This window comes from Stylophora pistillata, chromosome 6 (assembly GCF_964205215.1).
Source record: "Stylophora pistillata chromosome 6, jaStyPist1.2, whole genome shotgun sequence".
NCBI lineage: Eukaryota > Metazoa > Cnidaria > Anthozoa > Scleractinia > Pocilloporidae > Stylophora > Stylophora pistillata.
The window spans coordinates 634218-661407 of NC_142524.1; the positions used below are offsets into that span (position 1 = coordinate 634218).

General features: G+C 37.7%; 1 protein-coding gene and 1 pseudogene across 2 annotated transcripts; one reads left to right on the forward strand and one right to left on the reverse strand.

Annotated features, from left to right (window-relative positions):
* The first annotated feature begins 37 nt into the window (after positions 1 to 37).
* Positions 38 to 3798, forward strand: LOC148727624 (uncharacterized). The gene is made up of 4 exons (XM_088725820.1): positions 38 to 50; positions 1216 to 1324; positions 1485 to 1540; positions 2179 to 3798. The coding sequence occupies exons 2-4, from the start codon at positions 1298 to 1300 to the stop codon at positions 2390 to 2392; spliced, it is 297 nt and encodes a 98-aa protein (XP_088581946.1). The 5' UTR covers positions 38 to 50; positions 1216 to 1297; the 3' UTR covers positions 2393 to 3798.
* On the reverse strand, positions 3775 to 26342 carry LOC148727625 (uncharacterized; annotated as a pseudogene). The gene is made up of 26 exons (XR_016002437.1): positions 26130 to 26342; positions 25259 to 25451; positions 21793 to 22991; positions 20381 to 20642; positions 19156 to 19373; positions 18433 to 18537; positions 18169 to 18318; positions 16391 to 16611; positions 15826 to 15929; positions 14883 to 14966; positions 13718 to 13969; positions 12602 to 12757; positions 11265 to 11440; positions 11090 to 11125; positions 10569 to 10623; positions 9935 to 10139; positions 9368 to 9513; positions 8817 to 8965; positions 8552 to 8719; positions 8012 to 8110; positions 7522 to 7592; positions 7371 to 7431; positions 6814 to 6904; positions 6260 to 6333; positions 5780 to 5863; positions 3775 to 5450 (listed from the first exon to the last, which is right to left on the reverse strand). The product of XR_016002437.1 is annotated as an uncharacterized LOC148727625 (transcript).
* Positions 26343 to 27190: the final 848 nt, after the last annotated feature.

Here is a 27190-nt window from a genome sequence, read left to right on the forward strand (position 1 = left end):
GCACTATTCTAGGGTCTCCCATCAGCTTTGACTGTCCATGACCTGTTCATGTGAATAACTAAAAGCACTCCAGTAGATCTCCTTTTAAATGGGCCCCCTCTGTCAAGAACAGCAAGCTTCTGGTATGCTTCCTATCTCTCATCAGCCTGCAATTTACCCCTCTCCTTCTTCCCAACAAAAACTGTCATGTACTGGTGACATTTTCCTCCATTTGAGAATGTCGGCTTCCATCTTTAAACATTACAAGTTCTCTACCAAGAAATGTATACAACAGATCAGGGGGAATATAAAGAATTTGGCTCTTACAAAGTTTTTGAAAAGAAGGTTCCCCTCACACCCCTCTGATATGCATACCTCTAAAATAAACCCTAGTTCTGAAACCCTGAAAATTGCTAAGCCTGCGATTGACAAAGTAGAAAATTTAAAAGGTCGTAGAGGTTGGATATTTGCAGAGCTGTCAGTGCTGAAATACTGAGAATCATGACTCTTAAATGTTAAATAAGTTGACTAAGATAGAGACAAAGGTACTTTGGGTTTCTTTTATACATACTTGAAATTTTGCTTGTGTGACTAATTAGGTTGGATGACCCATGTTATTATCATTCTGATATGTCTGTATCAGTTACTACCAGTAATGATTTATGTTACATTGACTGAACTATATGCAAATTACAACTGAAACAGGGGAGATGGTGTTTTTTTTTATTTTAGAAGTGAAATCAGTATCTATGACCCTTTTTATATGACATTTGATGCTCTTGCGTGAGTTGCAGTTGCTTAGCTGCTAAACTGGGTCCATAATACAACTGTTACACTTATTAAGGATCATATTTACTGTAGGTGCTCTCAACCAATACATCGGTTGACATAATTATTTGTCGAGAGTCAGTTAACATTTGACCGATATGTTGGTTGACATTTGGCTGACAGTCGGTCAATGTATCGGTAAAGATATTGACCATCAACTGTCGACCAAGTCTCAACCAAGTATCGGCCAGCTGTGAACCAACCATCAACCAAGTGCCAACTGACTATCGACCAAGTGTCACCCAAGTGTTGACTGACTCTCAACTGATATATCAGTGGAGAGCACCTGCAGTAAACATGATCCCATACTTAGTTTTAGATGCGATAAACATTTTCAGATAAGGGTATCTACAGTAGAAAGTTTTATTGTTGTTGTTGCTTTAATCATTGCATCAATATTCTTTCTAGATATTTTGGTCATGGCACTGGGCGTGAATTTCTGCAGGGTGATGACATTCAAAGGTTGGATTGTCGAGCTGTTACTCTGCTTATGGGTTGCAGTTCGGGAAAACTACAGGTTAGTTTATACCTGACCGTGAAGGAAAAACATTATCACATAATTGTTGTTGACAAACCAACAAAATGCAAAGGAAGTGTCCAATTGTCTGGTTCAGATGTGTAGTTGGTTGAGACTAGGCATGGGGCATATAAGTAACCACTCTATTTTAATTCATTAGGTTGGTGGAGAGTGTGAGCCAAGGGGGATGGCCTTAATCTATCTTCTGGCAGGCTGGTATGTCTTTGGCATTCATTTCTTGTGTGTTAGTACCCTTACAAAGTCTTTTACTGACGTGCTATACTGCAGGTTTCAACAGCTTTTTGCTTAAGCAGCTGTTGATATAGTAGTGGGTAGCTGTCCTTGGAAAAGGGGTCCTAAGGCAAGACTTAAACATGAGAGCCAGCTCGCAGGCTCAATAGACAGCAGTAAGAGGACTCATGGGTAGTGATAGACAGTTGATAACCAGCTTTTAGTGAAACCTCTGGCTCTATTTGACAGAGCTCAACACTAACTTTTCAACTTACTAGCCAAGTGGCCAGTGACAAGTTAGATGTTATGACAATTTCAGTTTGTTTGCTAGCTTCACTGGCTAGTGGAAATCGAAAAACACTGGCCAAAACTGAATTTCTACAAGTGTGTGGCTAGTTGGCTACCATTAGTGTCAAGTCCTGATTTGAACCCAAATGTCAACTGCTATTGACCTTTGTCATTGGGAAACTCGTATAACTTTGCTTTCCTTATAGGTTGGGCACTCCCTTTTCTTGGACCAGACCCTCAAGGAACTAGTTATTCTTCAAAGACCATAGCTCTACTCTATGGTTCACTGTATAGATATGTAGCATGTAATCTATTTATAATGTATTCACTTTCAGCCCAGCCATCGTTGCTAACTTGTGGGATGTTACTGACAAAGACATTGATCGCTTCAGTGAATTGCTGCTGAAACAGTGGCTTCAATCTGGGTCTTGTTTCTCGTTACCACAAGTACTAAGCCAGTCGCGACAAGCTTGTAAACTGAAATATCTGATAGGAGCATCTCCTGTAGTTTATGGCCTTCCAGCTTACACCAAGGAACAGAATGGTTAACCAAGGATTATATACTAAAATATCTCTAGTTCCAGTAAGCAATAGCAAATTATTTACCATACTAGTGCTGATTGTGTGGCAAAGAGGACAAGCATTGTGCAGAGTGTGTTTGGAAATGGTAGTGCATACAATTTTAATGCTGATAGAGCACTTAACTTTAGACTATCATATGCAATAGCTGCTAAATCTACATGGGCTGAAAGTACCCGATCAGTTTAAGCAGAGCCAGTTTGTCATACTTTGTCCCACAATCCTGTTAAGTTGTACAGGAAAGAAACCCATTTGAAACAGAGAGGGACATTATCTTTTTTTTCCTGTTCTACTACAGCTCTTATTCTCTATCGCACTAACTTTTTTTTGAAATCATGTCAGTACCAACATATCCAAGGAATACATAACAAAATTTGCTTTGTCAAATAACAAACCAAGGTTACAGTTATTAACTGTTTGTAACCATTTTACCTTATTATATCATCAATTGGGAACAATTTGAGAAATGTGTCATCTGTATATTAATGTTTTACATTGGCAATTAAAGTTTAGCTTGCATATTAAGGGCATTTCTCTGATATCTGTACCAATTGTGAAAAAAATGGAAAAGGATACAATTCATAACAGAATGAATTCCAAGAAGGTACCTAATAATTTTAGTGTCAATATTTGTTTTAATAATTGAGCTTGAAATGATGATGATGGTGTTGTTGCCTCAATAAAGTGTAATTATTCATGTAAATATATAGTTCCAGGTTTCCTCTCAAATGTGTATTTTCATTAATTTTGTCGAAGTTAATGCAACAATATAAAAGCAACCCTTTTTTACTTAATTTTAAAGATCTAAAATGAGTTTCTCCTTGGAAATGCAAGTATTCTTGCTTGAGTGTCAACCTCGATTTTAAAGATATATCTTCATATGTAGCTGTGAAAATCAGGCAAATGTGCATTTTTGTTGATTGTTGAAAGGTTTGCTATGGTGAAAGAGAAGTAGTTTTCAAGCAAACTTCATGAAAACAAACGGGGAAAGGAAGAGGGGGACCAAACAAACAGAGAAAGCCCTTGGTTGACTTTTCAAACCCTTAAGAGTAATCAGCATCTAATATCTCCACACAGTGATACTGCCGAATCATTCATTAGGATCATGAGAATAAAGGAAATTATCTTCAACCTAAGATTTGATTGCTAAACAAAGGAAATGTATAGAGAGAAATGTGGAGAATACAGATACTGAAGTCAGGCTTGATGTTCTTGAATTACAATTTTTTAGAGTCCTGTTTTGTTTTCTCCAAGATGGGTATGGACACATTTCTGTGCATGTGAACAATGAAACAAAGTGCTCAACAATTGTAAAATATTAATTAGTATTATGTATCACATTTCATACTAAATAAAGAATTAAATTTGCCAGTTTATTTATGTTTTGCACTAACAGTACAAAATTAAATTTCTGGTAGTTTACCTGTCTGTTTTTAGATCTTTATTGATACAGGAAACACCCACTGAAATGGCTGTTTTCCATAGTCAATGCTGAGCTAACAAACTGCTTTAACCCTTTACAGGCATTAAATGGGATTTCACACAGAGCTTCCCCATTTTTGCCAGACATTTGAAAGGATGGCTGCCAAGGACTTTAAAAAACAGCATAAAACCAATCAGCAAGCCTTACCCTTAAAACCAAAGTCTATTTGTTCAATGGGTGAAAAACCATATCCAACAGATACATCGCAATTCAGTGTAGAATGGTTAACAAAACACACTCCACTACCCGCCCAGTAGAGATTTATTCAGTGAATAGTACTATCCAGCCTTTAAAAATCCAGGAGAGTTACTGTTGAGGTTTCAGGAGTGAAAGGGTTAATACTTATGCTTTAAGGCCAGTGACAGACCACCGAGGTGGCAACTTCTTGCAGTCATGCAATGATCAAAATGTTAATCAATAAAAAGAACTGTTTCAGTAGATCCTGAAAACAACCACCCTAAGTAACTTTGTGTATACATGTACTCGACACCTTGGCTATATTGGGCATGCTGTATCAAAATAGTGCAATGGCAAAAATAATACTGTTTGCTGAGCGGTAAAGAAATTATTAATCTGATCCCTTGGTGAAGATTATTGAACCACCTGGAATGACCAGTGGTAATGCTGAGGATGACTAATACCCCATTGACACCAAAGCCTAAACATGCTTTAAGGCTGTTTTGTTAAACATGGTTTAACACAACAGCTCCATAGAAGCTGCTCAAATCAATATTTGGTTAACTTCAAATGTGGCACATTGAAAATACAATTTAGGAATTGCTTGAATCTCGTGGAAAATTTAGTTTTTCAGTTCTCTGCTTCTGATTTTTATTTAGTTAAACCTGGTTTAACTAAACAAGTTTTCTGGTGTGAATGGGGTATAAGTTACAAAATGAATTCATCAAGTTGATGCACAAATGTTTCAACTGGCCTCAGATATGGCAATGTCTGTCTTTTTGAAGTTAACTACAGATGACATGGACCAAAATTTACTGTGTAAAAGTTTAGAAATTTTTTTTGTAACTTACACTACAGCAAGCACCTAAAAATTCGCTGACACCCTTTGATCAGAAGACCACTTTCCTTTCATTTTGCTTTTGACATGAATGGATGAATGGTATAGTCAATAATGAGGCCATTTGGCCCCATTTAGCCTCTATTAAAGGTATATCTGTTTGCATCAAGCCAAATTTCCAGACATGGGGAGTGAAAACCTAATCATTCGTGACATCTCCAAGTCACCTTTAACAGTACTTTTGTCTGCCATTCTCCACACCTAGAGCAACTAGTTTACAAATAAATTAGCATGGCAAAACAACCTATTCTTCCAGAATTGCCTCGCATTAAAATTGTGTCAACTAAAAAAATACCTAACATAAATAAACTATCTCAATGTTGATCTTCCTTCAGGAACTGGAACACAGATGAAAAGTCTAGCTTAGCATATCCTTTATTGCACATTATTCTATAAATTTGATGAGCAAGTGAACCCATTGGTGTAGGAGTGGTAGTAGCAGTTGCTGCACTTTGAGCAAGACCTAAGTCCTGTAACAAAAAACAAAACCTTTTTAGTGCTTTTTGTTGACAAGAACGATCCATTTCTGAATTCCAAACATTCATGCTTTGATAATAAGGCTTACTGCAAAACCTAATTCTCCCATCACTTGACCTTTACCCTCACTATGAAACAGAAGTATATTAAGTCTTTGTGGGCAAAACACTTTACTCTCACAGTGCCTCTCTTCACCCAGAAGGACAAATGGCTTCTGCCGAATTGTCAGCGGGGGGGGGGGGGGGGGGGGGGTGAATGGTAATACTCCTAGTTGGCTGTGTGGGCCAATAGGCCCCTTACTGGAGCCTTTACAATAACTCACATGAACAGGTCATGGTCAGTTAAAGCACTCCTGAACTCTTCCTGTGTGGGAGCCTTTCCTGTGATACCTTGCCATCCATCTTCGCTGCAAGTGACAACAATTATTCATATAAGCTGGATTATACAAGCATTTTGATTGGTTCGTACTTGTGATCTATTAAAAAACAGGTGCAAGAGTAATGTCACCATCAACAACATTTTGCTTTCTTATCCTCTAAAACCATTACATGTTGCCAAAATGCCAAAATCAGTGACACACTTGGCTGGGCTTCCTGTGTCACTTTTTGTTCTTACTACATTTTGATGTCATCTGTGATCTATTACTAAACAGACACACAGCAACATTGAATCTATTTGTTCAGTTTATAATATATTGGTGTTACCTCTATCAACTTGTATAGCCTAGTTTAATATATAAGAAACACAACATCAGGTCTTTCTTCTGTTTCATTTGCTTCAATCGTTTGCTTGTGTTTTGTACCTTTCAAACCACTTCTGAAACATTTTCTGGATGTTGGGTAGGTTATTCTCAGGCAACTGTCTTTGACACGATAACTATCAAGAGAAATGCAGAAAAAAATATTAACTGACAATGAATATCAAGGTATTAAAAAGCTAAGAATCTGGCACAAAAGTTGTTGTGGTAGGCAACCACATTTCAAAAGACCTTCATTCTATTCAATCAATTGACAATTTTTCCTGTATGCTTACCTTGGCTAATAGATAATGAAATGACAAACATTTTTTTGTATCAGATCACAACTTCTTTTCCTAAAATTACAAACCATTATTGTGAGGGAGAATTATGCTCCAGAAACCAAATGAGCCAGTTCTTTACACAAGGTCTAACCCAAACCATGGTTTACACAATCAGTGGGCATCAGGGTTGATATAATTAATTAAAATAAATTTCTTTCCACTGTTGACAGCATAGCAGAGATAAAAATCAATATGGTTCTGGGAGAAAACATGACAGTTGTTTGAGAAACAAGTCAGGTCTTCAAACTTTCAAAGACCTCTTAATGGAATGTGTACCTTGGAAAAAGAGAAATTGCAGAGATGGGACCCTTGTCACAGGTTGGTCAAACAGGATCGGTATGCTTTCCCATGGAAGATGCTGAATATCCTATGAATCATAAAATACAGATCAGTTTGATGTATAGATATGCCAGAAATTGACTCTGGTTTCAAATATTGTAGAAGAGTATGTCCCAATACTGAATGAGTTGATAAGTAAGATCTGCTACCACAATTTAGGCACACATCTTGCAATTACAGCATATGTGTGCATGCCCATAAATCTACTTCAGTGTCTGAACACTTTGAATATAATGGTGAGCAACCAGTACCCATTAAACTAATGTTGCATATGACCACTTTTTAAACTAATATGGAATGTCAGTCCATTACAGATGCCTTTTCCCCCACCCTTGTGTTTGGCTAAGCTTTGATTCCTTGACAGTTCACCAACATCTATTTACAAAGAACCCACATATTGGTTGTTCAGTTTTCAGGTCTTCAGAGCTAGAGCTAGAATACATTTAATGGCTGATTACTAAACAAATGTAAGACCTAAAAAAGCTGGCTCTTACTTTTCCAAGAGTTAGGATTACAGGATGACGAGGAATGTTCTCTGCAGAGTGACCTCCAGACCTGAGAAGGAATTTTGTTGTCATCAATAATTTCTCGAGAGTACAAGTAATGAAGGTGAGAAAGAAAATTAACCTTTATGTTCCCTCGAACCTGTTTATGCAGCTTTTCTTGTCTGTATCTTCAAATAGCTTGTCAGTGAGGTTCTGAACTTCATCAAGTAGCTGAAACATGCAATGTGAGAGAACATGAAATGAGAGATGATTACTTAAGGGCCAAGGATGAGGAACCTCCCTTTGTCTCTAGTTGCTAAGACTAAACACATTCTCCTGTCAGGCAATTGACGATGATAAACCAATAGAGTGCAATTTTATCAAACACCAAATAATCAAAACAAAAATAATCACAACAGCTTATTGCAATACAGGTTGAGAAGAAAAAAACCAGAGAGTTGCTATGTCTAGGAAACACAAGAGGACCAAATTACAATTTAGTTAATGTAAGTAATTGCTAAATCTGACTTAAGCCCTTCATTAGAGTGAAGAGTTAGCCCTATGCTTTGACAAAAGCAGTGAAATTCCAACTTACTTTAGACACTTTATTATGAATTCTTTGCTTGGAACAAAAATTTTCTTGTTCTTACTTTTTCAAAAGAAGGTAAGGTAGCATCCATGGCAGTAATTTCAATCAGTGCTTCAGCAGTTTCTTTTCTTGACAAGCAAAATGACGAATCTATGAGGACCTACAACAAACAAAGGACACTTACTAATAAAAATATTATTAATGACAATGGGATTTAGCTGGCAGCATTCCATGAGGTGGTTCTTCTTGTCCACTGGTTTAAAGTGAAATGTTGAAATGTTGGTTTTTGTGGAGGGAGGAAAACCAAGGAACCTGTATAAAAACCCTTGGAGCAAGGACATACCGACCCACATACCACATATGACACCAGGTCTGGGAATTGAACCTGTGGAACAGCAGGGAGGTGAGTGCTCTTGCCACTCAACCATCCCTAGTTTCCATTCGGTTACTATGCAAGGTTTTGCTACTTCAATTGTCATCTTTGGGTCAAGCACCAAAGATGGCACACAAATCATAACAAAGATTGATGGACAAAACATTTTTCATACAATCTGCCATCCTTATAACTCGGGAAACTCTGATTGATTCATGCACAACATACTTCAAGCAAATGATTATCAGGACGGCATCCACACAGGATTGAAACTTTCTCTTCCAACTCTCTGGCTAAGGATGCTATTGATTCACAATACTCTTCATCAATAGGCTGACCAAGAAGAACTCCTCTCCATCTTCCAAGCCAAGAACCTTCAAGTTTCTCCAAAAGGTTCTAAAGAAATGATCATAATTATTACAATTTAGACTTTCAGTTATGTCATAGGAGAGGATACACATTCATGGCTCGTGAGAGTTGAAATGCTGATCACCTTCATTCTCCTGTCAAGCCTTGTCCTTAGTGTCCACCACTCGGTTGTGTTGTTAATATTCATGCTTTTGATGCTGTCATTATGTCTGTAAATTCCTCCAATACACGAGACTGGAACAGCTTTGAAAGATCCACAACAACTTTGTCTCCCTTTACAAAATAAATTGTTTCAGTCAATAGTTAATTAGGTTAATTTACTTCGCCAACCCTGTTCTTGTGCTTTTATCATTACTTACAGACTTTCTAGTGGTTAAATGAGAAATTATCTACTAGTAAGCGCAGGTTACCCCCACTGTTTTGTCAGATATCCAGACAGTTTGCTCAGACGTATTTCTAGTGATCTTCTAGAATAAAGAGGTATTGTGAGAATTCAGTGTTTTACCCAAAAACCCCTCATGGTGACCTTGGACAAAGCTTACACCTGCACTACAGAATCTCAACTGACTGTAAGCTACTACCTCCTCCAACATAGAGGTGAGAGGTCCACTCTCCCTAAATACAACAACAGAGTAACCGCAATATAACCAAGTTGTTACAAACACATCGACATACAGTGCAATCCTTGTTCTGTGCTTCTCCAGATGTTGTGTTAATCTTAACCACAGCAGGATCACAGTCAGCCCTTACCCTGCAGATCAGCAGTTCTCTGTCCTTGCTTACTGGATGTGTGAAGGTTTCCAAAGTGCAAACAGTCCACTCTAGAAAACAATAATTCTAATTTCTTACCTTGTCAATATCACACTATAGGATTATTGCCAAAATTCATTATTTGCTCAACGTAACAAATTAAATTTCAGTTCTACTTGTCAAAGGAACTAAAAATTCATGGCAAATGTAATCATCAGTTCTATGTGTAGCATGAGCTGAAGAATTGGGAAGAGTCAAATGAGGTGGTCTGGTAACAAAAAGTTTTTAACAAAGTCATTTTGCTTAAAGAATTATGTTAAATTAGTGATAATTACATTTCGCTAGAAAAAAATATTCTCCTGTTATAAGAGTCACACTGTTCTACAAACCAATCCTGAGAAAGTTGAACAGTTAAACACTTTCTTTGAAGCTGGTTTGGCTGCATAACACAGCTGAAAGCTCGCTATTGCTTGTAAAATAACTATAATGTACCTTTAGGCATGTTCTGCAATAGGGAAATTTCTTCAGGAGTGAAGAGACCGTGTTTGTATCTCTCAGTTGCACACAAGGAAAACTTCATGATGTTTCAAGTCTTGACCAGGGCAGCCAGTTTTTGGTGAGCAGTATTAGTTGAAGAGTCATCAAGTGACAAGGAGGAAAGACGTTCTGCAAGCTTCACCAGATCTCCTTTGTTTTCCTAACAGACAAAAAGGAAATAACAAAATAAAGAGAAATCTACTTGTAGATTTATTAAGTTCCCTGCTCTGGCATCCCATGTTCTAGTTCCCTGTTGACATCCCATGTCTTACAGTAGTTCCCTGTTCTGGCATCCATGTTCTAGTTCCCTGTTCTGTAATCCCCTGTTCTGGCAGCCATGTTCTAGTTCCTTGTTCTGGCATCAAAGGTTCTAGTTCCTTGTTTTTGCATCCCATATAAAGGAGCAGATAAACTTTGAGTCACTTAGTGCCACAGTAATTGGGGATACCAGTAAACACGGAGAGTTGTGTGCCATGTCTAAGAGGTAAAAGCATCCAACTGGTTTTCACAAGGTCACGAAAAATCTCTCTCTTTTGTATACATAACAAATAGAAGTCTATCAAATGCAACAGTAGCTACAAGTACTCACAGGCAAAGGTGTTATCATATATACCAAAGGTTTAGAAAAATCCTTTGCTATTCTCCTAAAATAACAAAACCACAGGGATTCAATTGAAAATATCCCTGGTCACTAGTCAGTGAAGTCATCTTTAATTAATTTGAGTTGAAACTTCAACTTAAATTAACAAAAAGGATGTAAACTTTGCCATTATCTTTGTAGTCTAGATGAGTCTTCTAAAAACTAGTTCCAAATTAATCTTTAGAGGTAAACAATTCCCCTTTGGCATCTTTACTATAGCTAAGATATCTTGCTCTATGGGGACATAAGAAGTTGAAATGAAATTTGTTTATACATTTGCCGTAATTGCAAAAAAAAAAAAAAAAGAAAAAAATTTGAATAACTGTTTTGCTGGTTTGGACAAGGCAAATTTACCAATTACCAGCAGATTAATTCAATGTTGAATTCACGTCAGGGGAATAAAACAAAAGAAATTAACCCTTCATTTTCAGCACAACTTCATGTTCAGCAAACAATTTTTAAGATCTTACTTTATTCTCTTTCCTGTTCTGGTAACAGCTTGATGTCTAAGAGTAACAGACAAGGACAGTTAATATTATCCTCAAAATTCTCTCATCTAAAATTTTGGATTGATGCTCCTTGACTTTCTGATCTAGTGTGGGTCCAAAAGTTTAACAGAGCTTTTACTAAACATTAATAAATCACCTGTATGGTAGGCAAAATTGCCTTGCTAGTGCAACACCATCCACAAACTGCCTCAAAGCTTCCCTCACAGCTCCCTGATGAGCATACAGCTGACCAACTTGTAACAGGGATGAGAGCAAGTCATTTAGGATTGACAAACTAGAAAGGTTTTGGCCAGAACTTTCTGATGTGGCTAGCAAATCTGCACAAACAAAAGGAATAGATGCCAAAATATGTGATTAAAAGTTTAATAATAAAACAGAAGAAAACTCTCCCATGTTTCAGGCCAGTTTGATTGCACTTTTCTCTATATTTTAATCAGGATAATAACACATCCAATTACAAGCACAACTCTATCTCAAAGCCTGAATTAGGATTGCAAGGTATTGCCAACCACATGATTTAGGTATATATTATCAGGGGCTTCATTAATGTTTTCTGCAGGAGGGAAACTGGTTTTCACAGGCGGGCAAAACTCTTTGAACTGAACTTCTTTATAAGATAAACTTTCCTCCAGACCGTCAAATCAGGTGGGCATAACCGTCCTCACAACCGGTCAATTTGCCCGGTGCCTGGCCCTTAATGAAACCCCTGTATTATCCCAGTCATCAGAACACATTGTCCCTAGTAGAAGCTCATAGAAATCAGGGGCGCTACTTTGCAAGCAGGGCTCTGCAGAATTGTGTCAAGAATAAAAGGAAACAAAAATTCCTCAATCACCTTACCCAACAAATTTTCCTTTTGCTTGTGTATCTGTTTGTCAGTACAAAACGCATCTAAACCAAAGATTTCTTCAGCCATTTGTGTTAGTTTATGAAGTGCATCCATAGCCCATTCCAGGAGTCAGTGAACCAAGTAGAGGATCTCAACAATGATAATACTAAAAAAAATAACTGTCACCTGGGAATTACTCATAAACTCATGAATTGATTCACTGATCAAAAATTATCTGGTTGAACAGACTGTTTTGTTGGTACTAAGTCTGCCTAAATTTTCACAGGTCACTTGGCGACGGTTTATGAAAACAATGAAATAAAAAATCAATATTGGGGAGCTGGGATTGGGCGGTGGTGAGGTCACTCGCCTCCCATTAGTTCAATTCTTGGACCTGGTGTCACATGTGGGTTGAGTTTGTTGTTAGTTTTCTTCCTTACTCCAAGGATCTTTCTAGGGGTCTCCAAAAACAAACACTCCAAATTCCAATTAGACCTAGTATCAGTGGACAAGAAGAGCCATCTTATGGAATATCCACTGCTAAATTCCCATTTCCATTATGAAAAAGTTACTGAATAACTGTGGAGAAGAGTAGATCTAAGTTTTGGAAAGGGGAATTTCCAAAGAAGAAGAGTGAACTTACCAACTATTATCTTAAATTTGTGGATTGTGGGTGGGAGCATTGCATATTCACAGCAAATTGATTTCCATCTGGCTTTCAACAGGTGGGACTTGTAACTCTTGTGTGTGAAGACTTCACTCTGCAGTGCTTCCTTCAGGGAGACCTCCCCTTCCGAATACTAAACATTAATCAATGAAAACCACGACTGACACACACATCACAAACTGAACAATCCCGTGTTTACACGTACTGACTATTATAGACCTGTTTAATTGGTATTTCCTCCTATACCGTATATTGTATAATATACATGAAAAAATTTCTCAGTTCTGATTGGTTAAGATGAACGCAGTTTTCAGTTAATTCAGTGCAGAAGAGAGTTAATTCAGTACAGAAGAGGGTTAATTCAGTGCAAAGAAAGAAACAAACCAGACATTCTGATTGGTCAGAATAATTGGTCAATGTCAATGTCAAGGTCAATGTCACTTGCAGGATTTCAATAAATTATTTTTGCATGTGATGCATGCGCTTTTCTTCCGCGTAGTTATGAGAAGCTACCTCGTATTTTTTCATGTATATTATTAATACATAATCACATGATTTTCTCGTGCAATTTGGAATAAATAATCACTTGTAAATGTTTTCAAAGATCACAAATTGCACTCACCCTATGGGCTCATGCAATTTTGTTAGTCTTTGAAAAGATTTACTCGTGCTTATTTATTCCAAATTGCACTCAAAATCATGTAATTACTATACAAATTGGATTTCCCAGCTGCTCTCAGAGGCTAGCTGGCCCACAGTTTCCTTGCCTAAAGCTATTCCAAGTTCTTCAGCACAAAGAAAAATCACCAACATGGAGCTAGAGTACCACGTATACATGTATGCCTGCATGATGAATGTTTGTTTAACCCTTTGACTCCCATGTCAGAGACCAAGACAGGAATTCTCCTTACAACATCAATACAATGTCAAGCAGACAAGTGAGGAGAATAAAGAAAAAAATCAATTGTAGAGGATTATTTAGTTAATCCAATACCAAATTTTCCAAACTTACATCACGAGAAGTGTTTGGCAGACAGTAAGTAGAGTTAGTTAAAGCAGTGATAGGGTTAATAATGATTTTGATTTTTCATACCTTTCCTGTGACTAGCAAATAGTGACTCTTGGCCAACAAGAACTGAACCCATGAAGTACTGCAGGGCTCAAATCTATCAACCAGGTTACTTGTATGAGACAGAATAATTGAAGCATGTGACAAGTCCAGAATGTCACACAATGAGTGAACAGCATCACTTAGGGCACACAATCCATTATCCAGCATATCTTTGGTACCAACTGATTGGGATATACTGGCAGCCATGCAAAGAGCACTAGCTTTTTTTAAGGGCTGCAAGAAAACAATTCATTCATTGAATGAATAAAGGGGGTAAGATTCTGATGGGAAACTGTTGTAAATTAAAATAGTAAATAGTCTTTATTTCACTGATAAAATACATATCAAGTGTTACATGTAAAGTGTAATGGGCTAAAATGTGTATTAATTACTTACAGCCAAGTTATGCTTAAAACCAAGTCTATTAATAAAAGAATTTTTAAAACGCTCAGTATTGCAAAGCGGATATAAATTATTGGCTTAACTTGCCTAAGCCTAAGGGTAGCAGAGTTAATCCTGGGAAGGGAGTGGTGCAATGGAAGATGTTCCCACACGCTTAGTTTTTTTGAAGATACCCATATGTTGTGCTGCATCAGATGGGGCAGATGGGGGGGGGGGGGGGTGGAATTATAAGTACATATAATTTGTTTCATCAGCTGAGTTGATAATGTACATGCCAATCGGATGCTGAAAACAATTTCTGAAGCTGATGTTTCAAGTATTAACCTTCACCATTTGCTCTGATAAAGGGCTTAACCTTGGAATATCAGCTTTAGAAATTCTTTGCTGCGGCCAATTAATATTTATTAACCCAGTTGATACAACCAAATTATCTTGTAATAACCTCCAACAATGCAGAACCTACATTATTCATTACACCACTGATAACAAAGGGAAGGATCCTCACTGTATAAAATTTACCAGTCGAGATAAAAAAGACCTGACTGGAGAAAATCATTCTTTTCTGTTGAGTGATAGCCTTTTCCTTCAAATACTTAAATCTCTTAAAACTGCTGTCATTTCTTATACCGAAACATTTTTTTAACATTTCCATTGCCATGGTCATGTTGTGACAGGACTGCATGAACAGTTAATTGCCTGTGGGAAATCCAAATCGTCACCAATGAAAGTACGTAGCAGGTTTCACCTGTTTTAAAAGCCCAAACATTTCAGCGGTGATAAGCAAGTAATGATATGTCTCTTCAGGATTAATAAGACGGTCCAGGTCAACCTAGAACATAAAAAAAAAATTCAGTGAGAATAACATTCATGTAAGATTAAATGTATTGTATACAGTGGGAGATGCAGTAACCCAATGGTTAGTATGCTGTACTGCGGGTCAAGAGGTCTGGGTCTGAGAACTGGCTGGGTCATTTTGCTGTGTCCACTTGGGCAAAACACAGCTTTCTTTTCTATCACGTGCCTCTCTGTAACCAGGAGTACAGATAAAAAGCCTGCCAAGTGATAAAATGCTGGGGGAAGGGGATAACCTTCAATGGACTAGCATCCCATCTTGGGGGAGTAGTAATACGCCTAGTTGCTTAGCCTTCTAACTCCCAGAAATGATTTAAACATGTATCTTCTCCCTTTAAAACCCATACATGATTCAACAGGTAATGAGAATACTTGAACTTATCATGTAGAAGTTGTTCTCTTGATCTAACACCAAATTCTTATAACTTATTTACAAGGAAATGTGTAGCAGCTAGAGGGGAGAATTAGTGATTAGGTCTTGGGATTTAAAGGGTGAATTCAATGGAAACCAGGATAACCTCGGGCTGGGTGGGCACTCTGTTTGAGTGCAGACTTAGCACAGCATTTAAATTTTAGTAATCCATAAATCTTTAATGGCACATCTTTCAAATTGTTTAAGTACCTATCATAAAACGTCTGAAAGTATCAAAAGCTGATACCTATTTAGTTCTCACAACAAATTCCCCATGAAAGAAAACTGTTCTTGGAATTTTAAAGTTTCACTTGTTTTCAAATAAAGAATTCTCACTGCCAGTGAAAAAATATTAATGTTTTGGAAATTAAAGTAAAAAAATCTATTACATAGCCCTAAAATGCTTTTTCCAGGAAACATTTACCTTTCCACTGGTGTCTTGTTGCAGTGATTTGGTCCTTAGTGACGTCCACATTTCCAAAGCAGCACAAAGTGATTCCATAAATGGTTGCTCCAGGCAGATATCTTCTATCTGAAAAGTTACACCAACATTTCATTTGACAGTCTGATATTTTGAGGGAATGAGGTGCTTTTGGGGATGCACCGGAGGTGCAATGTCAGGGCCCCTTTCCCTTCTGCACGGTCCTCCATGTACACGTACAGGTACAGTATGTTGTTGTTGTAGAAAAACTGACTACAAAATTCATGTCTATTGTAAAACAGGCACATGACATTTCATCAAAGACAACAATTTGTTCCTGAAAATGTGTTGAACAAGGAACAATATAAAATCTGTATAAGTAATGTTCACTCTAGACTTCAAGTTAACTGAAATCAACTTCTTGCCCCAGTGCGTCTCTTTGTTGGAGGCACACTCAGTGGCCTAACAGATAGCCTGCAGCCAGCACGACCTCAAGAAATCCAAATTTGAGACCTGGGTGGGTCATCAAATTGTCAGATCAGATCTTAATCAAAAAAGTTTCCAGTACTTTCCTCTTCTCCTTCATAACTGTCAGAAAGCTCTGGCCTTGCTGAAGTTGCTCTCTCATTTACTGCATCTTTGTGCTCAAGCAAAGCCTGCCATAAATATGCAGCACCAAGTCTACCCAGCAAAAGTGAATGCATGTTTTTCTCCTCATCCTGACTATCTGTTGAGTCCAATAACTGCTCTAGAGTCTCCCCAGCTTCTTGACAGTACTGCGGTGCAGATCTAAAGAAACTCAGCTACTATTAGTGTCGAGCCCTGCAGTGTCTGCTCAACGCAGGTCTAGGTTTCTTCTGATGCAGATTTGATGTACTTGAAAGGGATCAATTTTTTTGTCCCTGCCCATCAAGGTGTCTGCTGAGTAAAGATTCATTTTAATAAAAGTAACTGACAGTTTGAATGACCAACTTTGTCCTTTCAATAAGAAGATGATAAAAATTCTTCACAATTACTAGGAGACTTGGTCAATCCATGGTTACCATGCTGAACTCCAATTTAAGAGGACTGTTTTGGAGTCCTAACTAAGGCCACTGTGTTTTGTTCTCAGGCAACCCACTCTAGTTTCATACTGACCCTTTCCAACCATGAGTATGGATTGGTAATAGCAACTTAAATGCTGTGGATTTACAAGCAAGGGCTCGAAATTAATGGTAACCCATTAACCAATGGTTAGTAATTTTCAACGTTTGGTTATTAATAATTTGTCCAACTAACCCGACATGGTGAGTAAAATTTTCTAACATATTTAAACATCAGTAGACCACAGGGCAAAGAGCACGTAGGCCCGACTCTCAGAGGAATACTTAGAATACTCAAGTTGTTAAGTCAACTTTAACTCTTGTTAGAGAATGTGCTGTAGATGTACTGTTCTTGACTAATCATGGTAAACAAGAGGAAATAAAATAGGTGGATAATTGTCTACCTTTTTGAGGTCACCATGCAATTTCAGCTACTCTTTAATATTTGAGATATCGTAACTTGTGAGCTTGGATACCAAACTTTATTATTTGGTTAGTAAAAAAGATGTCTACTAACCCGAAGGGTTAGTGATCCAAAAATTAAATTGGAGCCCTGCCTGCCATGGACTAACATCCTGTCCAACAGCACTAGGCCTTTCAGGCTGGTGGCTAAGAAGTTAGGCTACTGGCTGAAATTTCAAGTGAGGTGGCTCAAAGGCGGTGAACAATTGTAAGTGTACAATGAAATATATGAAGTTCATATATTTTGAACTGCGGTATTAGATACGTATGATGCACAATCCTTGCAGTAGATAGCGCTATTGCTTTAATACACTGTAGCGCTATTGCTTAAATAGCGCTATCTACTTCGAGGATCGTGCATCATACGTATCTAATACCGCAGTTCAAAATATACGAACTTCATATATTTCATTGTATCTAATTTATCACTTTCACGGGTTTACTACGAATCAACTTAACAGCCTGCTCCCAGTTGGCTTGTTAGCTCAATTGGTAGAGCGCTGCACTAGTATCGCAGAGGTCAGTGGTTCCAATCCCGTACAGGCCTGATTTTTTTTCAGGTCTGATTTTCACTATTGCTTAAATAGCACTATCTACTGCAAGGATCGCGCATCATACGTAATTGTAAGTGTGTAACCTTGGAATGGCCGGTTGTGCTTTACCAGGTGATTGCTGGCCAAAAATCCAGCTGCCGACTTCCACTTTTCTTCTGCCAAATTTCACCAGCAGCTGATAGTTAGCAACAGCCCTGGCCTGTATGTCAGCTGGTAACCATTAAACCTATACAGGATAAGACACTTACCTCTCTTCTTCAAGGTCTACCTCTCCTAAGCTATGCAGGGCTATAGCAAGTTCTAATGCAGCTGATGCATAGTGAAACTCATCTTTGTGAACAACGTACAGCTCTCTCAACTGTTTGATGACAGCAATTTGCTCTACTGCTGTGTCATAGCTGAAAAAGTTTGGAACAACTCAATCAAACATTTTGGAAGGTACAGTTGTACTTCACTTATGAAAGAGGAAACCATAAGAAGAAGTCAGAATGTAAAAGAAAGTCTTTTGTCACCTTTTGGTCTTGTAACAAGCAAGCTCTTCCTGCAAAACAAAACAGAGCTGGCTTCCTTCTACATCTTTTGCATCTTCTTGCTCTGCAAATGCACTCCATAGGGTTCTGAAAAGAAAAAAAAAGAAAGAAATTTCTTCAGACAGTTTCCAATTTACTCAATCTTACTTTAATTATGTAATTCTTCAACACCATAATGATTATATCATTTTGTCTTTTTTTATCACTATGCCTTATCTCTCCGGAGTCAACCTTAAAAATATTAGAATTCCCCCCATTTTTTTCTTCCCTCTTTAAATTAATTTTATCTGATCCTTTTGAAGCCTTGAACGAGCCAAAAACTAGGAATTTGGTGTATTGAGGTGAGGAATCTGCCACATTTCAATGGTTATGTTATGATAGTGCCTTATTATTTTTTATTCACTTGCTGCAATGCATAAAAAACTCACTCCTTCCTTTTCTGATGCATCACAACTTGTGAATAGAAATCGTTTGAGGGCACTTCCCATGGAATAATCCTTATATTTGCTGCATGTATGTATGTTCCGTTTGATTATGAAAACAACATGCATGCATTTGATCAAGTTTAAACAAATTAAAACCAATTTTCTGGAGTTCTTGTAACCTTTTTTTTACACAGTATGATCTGACATCTGCTTAAAACTCATAAGCTTTAAGTTAATCGACATCAAAATACTAATATTTATTTTGAACTCTATTACAAACCTGCATCTCTCAGACTGTTTTTCTCCCTCCTGTAGATCCTTCACCAGCTCATGTTTCACTGAGACCCATTGTCTGACTTGCTGTTTTAGGGTGTGGGCATCAGAGGCTGTTTTCAGTGCTACCAGGGCCACAGTTGAAGCAGTCTTTAGTGCATCCCTGATTCTTCCGGCTCTTCTTTGACAGTCAACTAGCAAGGCATACTTTGTGAGTAGCTTCACCTGAAAGTATTTTTCAAACATTGCCAAATAAACATTTTCAAAACTCACCATGTCATTGTTAGCCAAAATTAGATTTGTCATCAGCAACTTATTCTACATTCACCCTTTAACTCCCATGAGTGACCAAGACAGAATTTCTCCTTACTGTATCAACACTATATCAAACAGACAAGTAATGAGAATAAAGACAAATACCAATTGATAAAGGGATTATTAGTTAAGCTAATACCAAATTCTCCAAACTTGGATCATAGAAATTGTGAAGCAGACAGTAAGGAGAATTATGAATGAAATCTTGGGAGTGAAAGAGTAATAAGTTTTCCCCTCTTACCCACTCTTGTTCCTATTCGGTTCATCACAAACCTGTTTCATTTTTGTACCCATAGCAAATTGACCTTATGAGCTAGAAGGCCTATCTTGTCACAGCTTATTTCAGTTTCAGAATCATGAACTGATTAGGAGTGTTGGTGATTCCCCCTAGAAAGAATACCAGTTCATGAAAAGGTTACTCCCCTCTAGGGCTCCACACTAATGGTAGCCAACTAGCCACAGACTAGTCGAAATTCAGTTTTGCCTAGTGGTTTCTGATTTCCAACAGCCAGTTTGGCTAGTAAACAAACTAAAATTGTTGTAACATCTAAGATGTTACTGGCCACTTGGCTAGTAAGTTGAAAAGTTCAGCACAAAACTTTTTGTCAAAGTTTTCCTTAAATTTTTTCCAAAACCCCTTTATACTCCTGTGCTGGGTTGTTCTTTACTTCTACATGTGTTTAGCTACCAGTAATTAAGAAATTTGTCGAATTCTGGCAGTTGTTGACTGTGTGAAAGGACCCTGTTCTAGCTTAGAACACCTGATACCCATAAGACAGTCTTGAAACAATACTTGAATGTAACATTTTCAGCAAGGAAAACTCTCATGTAGAGGGTCAAACCATAGTTCAACTGAACTATTAATTATTTCAATAAACTTTAAATTATAGTACATTCATCAATTGAACAGACTTTACCTCTTCAGCTTGGACAATGATTTTCTCTTCTGTTTCTGCTCCAAAGCTCCAGATTTTTAACTCATCACAGGCAAGAGCCAGCAATGGCACTCCGTCAGCAAAACAGTCGCTTTGATAAGACACACAGCCTACATTGTAAACAGTACTACCCACCCATCGCAGCTCATCAAGAGATAAAGGAATATCAGGGTCTTCAAGAGCATCATGAATAACCTTGCTTGCTTGCTGTGCAACTGTAACACATTCTCTCAGAATGCAAATTGTGTGAAGAAAACAAAACTGTGAATCAAAAACTGCACTTTGAATGACAACATACAGTTGTACTTCACCCATCACTTCTCACAAACTGACTAGTAACAAACAGTAGCATACTTTCCTTCCACAAGATAAGGAGTTCTATTTGACAATGGAGACCATCCATTTATCTCCACTCAAATTTATTACCAAAATGATTGCTCATTTGTTGTAATTCAGTTTCATCATTGTTTCAAATTTAATTTCCTTTTGTTTTGGGCATGTCAACGTACATGTATGCTAATACACTTGTAAAACATGGGATAGTTTGAACCTACAATCAGCGAAAAAACTGTCCACAAATTGACCTTTTCAACACCCTACTACTTAAATTTCATCTCTTTTGCCCCTGTTAAGTTAACCTGTTCCCCTCCTTCCCCTCAAGACAATGTTGTATTGTGATTCCATGAACTTTTAGCTACACCAGAGATGACTAGCTTAAGTTTTTAACAGGCGGGAATCTAGCAATGATAGGTGGGTATTTGGGCTGAAGGCCCACTCTACCATGCCTTTGGCACGCTATACCAAGGGGGTTCCAGGGGCATGCTCCCCTGGGAAATTTTGAAAATGCGTACTCTCTGAGATGCATTTTTCTTGATTTTGGGGGCAAAATCAAGGGCATTCATTATTTCACATACATCAATTACAAATACCGCTGGCCATTGAACCTGAAAAATGGACGATGTGATATGAATGATGCGATCATTGCACTAAATGGAGTGTTTACAATCCTTTCAGTTCAGGTAAGACAGCAATGAAGATGTAAACAAACAAAATAAATATATAAATAACAACCCTCTGACAACATTTAAAAACATTTTGGAGAAAGTAGTGCTTTACAGCCAGAAAAATCACATTCACAGCCAGGTAATTTTCCTGGCTTCCAGCTATTATCTACATCCCTGTACACACAGGCAACATTGAATAGGTGGGGGGGGGGGGGAGGGGGGTCTTGTCAGTGATTTAGAGTGTGGTACAAACTGTCATGTTATTCTAAAAATAAATAGAACTCCTTAAACATGATGTGTCAACTAATTTTGATGCTGATTGTAGGATAAAACTGAACCACATAATACACCATATGTATAGTGCTTTTAAAATAAATATTTGGACCCAACCTTGAATTCCTGTCACATTCTTTTGCATTCTTGTCACTTTTCACCTGATCTTGATAAGAAGAAACCACAAAGTTCAAGACAGTCAGTTGTCTTGCTGTGGTCTTTTGCAACTGTTGGGTACACTGTGCAATCAAATTGTCACCATTAGGTTTGTGCAGAGCGTGCTTGATGTGTTCACACTGGAGAGACAGAATTCTCTCGTACAACTTGAGCAGCTGCACCGCATCTTGACAAACTCTCCATGAGAGGCATGTACTTCTTTTTGGTTCCTTGGTAGAAAAATTTTGTACTGTAACTCCGAAATACTCTAAGGAATCAGAAACAATTTTCAACATTGTTCACGACAAACCCTTGGATTGCAATAGTTGTGAAAGTAGTCTGCTTCCTTCCAATATCATTTCTTGAAGAGAATCAAGTGTTTCTAATATTGGATTTGAGGAGCAGTTCAATAAAATTGTAGCCTTGCTGACGAAACAAATGCAACAACAAACTTGAAGTGGTGTTGGAAGCTTTGAGTGTCCATTCTTAGTATGGTTGACATTTCTTGAAATTTTCAAAAGTTTGTCAAAAACGTCCAAGCCTTGCATTGACATTTCAGCTTTGTTGCAACTCCTGCCAAAGTGAAATCCCAGTTCAGCAACAAACAAGATTGAGTCTATACCACCAGTTATCAATTGTTCAAACTTCACCATGAGCTTGTTAAAAACAGATTCAAAGAAATTTTGCCAGATGCTTAAAATCAACATTCTTTTGTCCACAGTCAAGCTGATATTTTGTTCCACATTTAAGAGTTTTATCCACAAGTGATTTCAATGAAGAATATGTGACAGCTTCCACTTGGAAAAGTAAGGACAACTTTCTCCAGTCTAAAACAACACACAAATGAGATGCTCTTTCTGTCAAAGTTACTTTCACTTCTTCTAATTTTCCTGCTCCTTGAAGCAAAGCATCAGATGTTCGAAGAGAGAGTGAAGAGAGCCCCTTCTCCATTTTCCCACCATCATAGTTTTTCCAGGACTTGACCACTTGAATGAACTTGAGCAAGTCATTAGCATGACAAAAAGCCTGGTCAAACTGACCCTTAGATATGAGCTGAACAATAATCAAATAAATTGTCTTGCCAAGTTGGTCCAGTGAAGGAATAAACTTGAGATATTTACCATTCTGAATAGATAATGTGTCGCTGAACAACGTACTCACTAAACAAAAATCCATACAATTGTATATTAGTCAGTAATCATTTTAATTTTCACATTACTTCTAATGATGGATTAGTATGAACTCTTACAAACAAAATTAATATTTTTCAACCATTTTAAAGAAGTTGTTCATTAGTATTTTACTACTACTAAAGTCAGTATTGTCGGTTCACCAAAATGATCTGGGGTGTTCTAAGAAGGTATACAGGTGTATTGTTGGACTCCTACTTCACTGATCGGTACAATAGGGTGAAGTTGGGATCCACAGTGAGTGAGTGGGAGAGGGGGTCAAGGGGATGTCCACAGGGCTCCGCATTTGGACCATTGATATGGAACATGTTCCAAAATGATCTGACATACAGTGTAAATTCTAATTCTAATATCAATATGTATGCAGACGACCACCAGTTCCATGCTGCAGGCAGTAATGTTACTGAGGTGCATGATAAGTTAATAGCAAGTGCCGAATTAGCCTCCAGATGGTATAGATCGAATTTCTTAAAAGGGAACTATGACAAGTATCAGACAATGACACTTGGGAATAAAAATAATGATATGGATAGTATTATAATTGATGACAATGAAGTTAAATCTACCAAGTGTTTAAAACTTCTTGGGGTATATATAGACAATAGGCTTCAATTTGATGAACACATTGCTAACATTTGTAAGAGGAGTAGCCAGCGTGTTGGAGTCCTGATGAGGCCCAGGAATATGATACCAACAGACACCAAGCTGAAGTTGTTTAAGGCAGCCATTCTTCCGTATTTAACATACAGCCATCTTGTCTGGCATTTTTGTAGGGCGAGTGATACTAGAAAATTGGAACGTATTCAAGAAAGGGCACTTAGGGCAGTTTACTGTGATAAGGGGAGTAGTTATGATAAATTATTAGACATGGCTAACCTAAGTACACTGCAGAACAGAAGACTACAGGATATAGCCATTCTTATGTATAAGGTAAAGAACAATTTATCTCCTAATTACATATGTAGCCTTTTTCAAATTCCACAACTTAGGTACACACTGCGTAATAATGATTTTGGTATACCTAGATTTAATACTGTCACTTTTGGAAAACATTCGCTTAGATATATGGGACCCAAAATATGGGCAATTGTACCAAGAAATGTAAGAGAACTGACATCCATATCATCTTTTAAATGTAACATACGTAGAATAGACCTTGTTTCTAAATTGACTGATAGAAAATGTGAAAACTGCCTTTTATGTAAGACTTAGGTTAGATTTTAAATTGTACATATATATTGTTTTATTTTTAAATTTCTCAAATTTTTAGGTAGTATTTAGTGTCCCCAGTTAGTGGTTGTATAACTGCTATTTTAGATTTGACACATAAATAAAGGTTGTTGTTGTTGTTGTTGTTGTTTCCCATTATCACACAACTAGAAACTATATTTCGTGTAGGAGACAAAAGTCATTTTGAAATTGATTATCAAAGAAAAGGAATAAAAAAAATTCTGAGGTTTCTTCAAGTCTCTTTTTTATATTCAGATGCTTGGAGAGGAAGGGACGAAAAAAGTCATAAACATTCAGGGTTCTCCTTAAGTACTGGCCACCATTTTAGAACATAAAAAAAACTACCTTGATTTTGAGTTGTGAAAAAACAACAAATTTCCTGAACAAACAACTTCCTTGAAGGCCATTTTCGCATAAACATCCACAAAAATATTTAAGGTTAAATTACATTTTCATGCTGGTTGAGCACCCATCCAATCTCTACCTAGCTCATGTTTACCTAGCCAACCAAATATCATATCACTTTGCATATACTTCCAAACAAATGCATCAGATAGAATTTTAGAGCCCATACATTTTAAATACATTAGATTAAATACAAACCAACTTAATTGGGGGTAACTGGGTCTTTATTGCCTAAGACCATATGCGATGCTCCCCATGGCAGGGAGGTAAATAGAAGAAAAGAAAGAAAAAAAAATCTTTTTGCAGATTTTTACAGAGGGAGGAAAACAGGAAGACCTGAAGAAAATACTCTTGGAGTGAGGGCAAGAACCAAAAACTGAGTCAACCCACATCTCATGCCAAGTCCAGGAACTGAACCTGCGTCACAACATGGGGGGGGGGGGGGGTGAGTCCTCTCACCCCTGTGTCATCCCCTCTCCCAGAAACAATACTTTGTGGGCAGCATGCCCCGAGATCCCAGAATGCATGCAACTAACCATATACTGGCTAACAGCCAATCCTTTTTGAAAACTCTGTACACTTATTTTGATGCTCTCACTTACCTAAATTTAAGGAGTTTGTAATTTCATCAAGGTGCTTCCCTTTTGCTTTGACTTTTTTCAAAGTCTCAATAGCACATCTCAGAAACTTGGTTGAAAACAGTTTGTATTTTGACACAGATTCTTCTGCAACTTTGCAACCCAACTTGCTGCCATTTTTAGCATTCAAGGGTGATCGTAGCGGAGAAAGATAGTCCTAAAAAAAAATTAGAGAATTGCTTCAAAAACATAATCATGCCATCTTTCAAAATGTTGTTTCATGTACTCACAAAAATATTAAACAGATTTCACCTTTTTTAACCCTTTGACTTGGGGGTGACTAGCATCTCATTTCTCCTTACAATGTCACCCCCAAAACTGACATTGAGAACATGAGAATAACGGGAATAATCACCAACGGAAATGATGACCGAGGAAAGAAGCTCTTAATTGTTGAATAAATTCTACTTATTGTCAGTATCTTTGGAAATGTGTAAAGTTCAGTATGCAAAACAAGTGTATTATCTCCCTCAATTAACTATGATGAAGGCAAACGAATACCCTTTTCATCGATCGTGCGCAATTATTTTTCAGAAGAATGGTATTCCACAGTTACTAAAATTCAATCGATGGAAAGTCAACATCGTTTCCCTGTAGCTTGATGATAATCATAAAACTGCACAAAACTTTAAAAGCTATCATAAGCTTGCTTTAAGGAAACATAATTGCAAAAATATACTGGCGAAGACGGACCTTGGTTCTGTCCTCGTGTACCGGTTCACAAGAGCCAATACAAAAGACCAAACAATACACAATAGCTAACCGATAACTCCTAAACAAAGAAAGAACAATGGTAATTCCCTTGTGAACCGGTACACCAGGACAGAACCCGGACCTTGGTGTCTTCAAACAAATCGTTTGTTTCACCATTCATTCTTTCCCCCTCCATGTATCCAAGAGGTCCGTTCCATCACAGGTTTTTCATCGTAATGGCTCTTGAAGAAGGTCCTCACGGAAACTTTAGTCGTGAGTTCCCGCTAGTATTGGTGAAACACCACTAATCAAATCAAAAATGGCGCCTTCTTCTTCACCGCTAGCAACACTCGTCCCCAGGCTGTCTTGCGTTATACGAGGAATTCAAAAGAACCCAGTCCACCTTGAGTAATAAATTGATGTACAGTGGGTAGTGCCAGAAAGGCTTCAAAGAGGATATTCAAAATATAAGTAACGAAAAAAAAATACAAGAGGGGTAGCATCCCTGTTAACTGGTGAACTGCTCCCAGGACTAAAATGGCAGTTGCTGAAATGGACGCCTTCAATCTCACAAATAGGACAATTTTTCTTGGATAGAAGAAATCTCCAGCATTTATTCAAGTACGAAAACGTTCCAAGGTTTAGATTTGTCTAAATTTTCTCAATTGGGCTGGGAACAGTAGAAGCCCAACTGAGAAAATTTAGACAAATCTATACCTTGAAACGTTTTCGTAGTTGAATAAATGCTGGAGATTTCTGCCTCCCTAGCGCCAGAATACCTGGATTGCTGAAAATTTACCCGTGACCGGAAATTGCCGAAGATATCACGATTTTGAAATTTTCTGAAAACGTTTGAGAACTTTTCAAGACTGCCGATATACATTAGTCAGTGCCGGATCCATGAGATAAGGTTGGGGGCAAGGGGTGCGGTAATCCAGATCTTCAAATAAGAGAGGGGGCCAGGCCTCCAGAAATTTCTTTTCTCGGGCCTCAGTTTGGTCCAAAAATAAGGGGGGCGGCTCGTGCCCCTCCCCTGGATCCGCCACTATTACTAGACCACGAAGCACCAAAATGGCTCTCAACTTTACCTGCACATGTGTAAAACAGCTCTCTGAAAGTTGCGAAAAAAAATTTAAAAGTCACCCACACTCTCGAACCAATCAAACCAAAGGATTTCTTGAAGCTGGTTGAATTTTGCCGGTA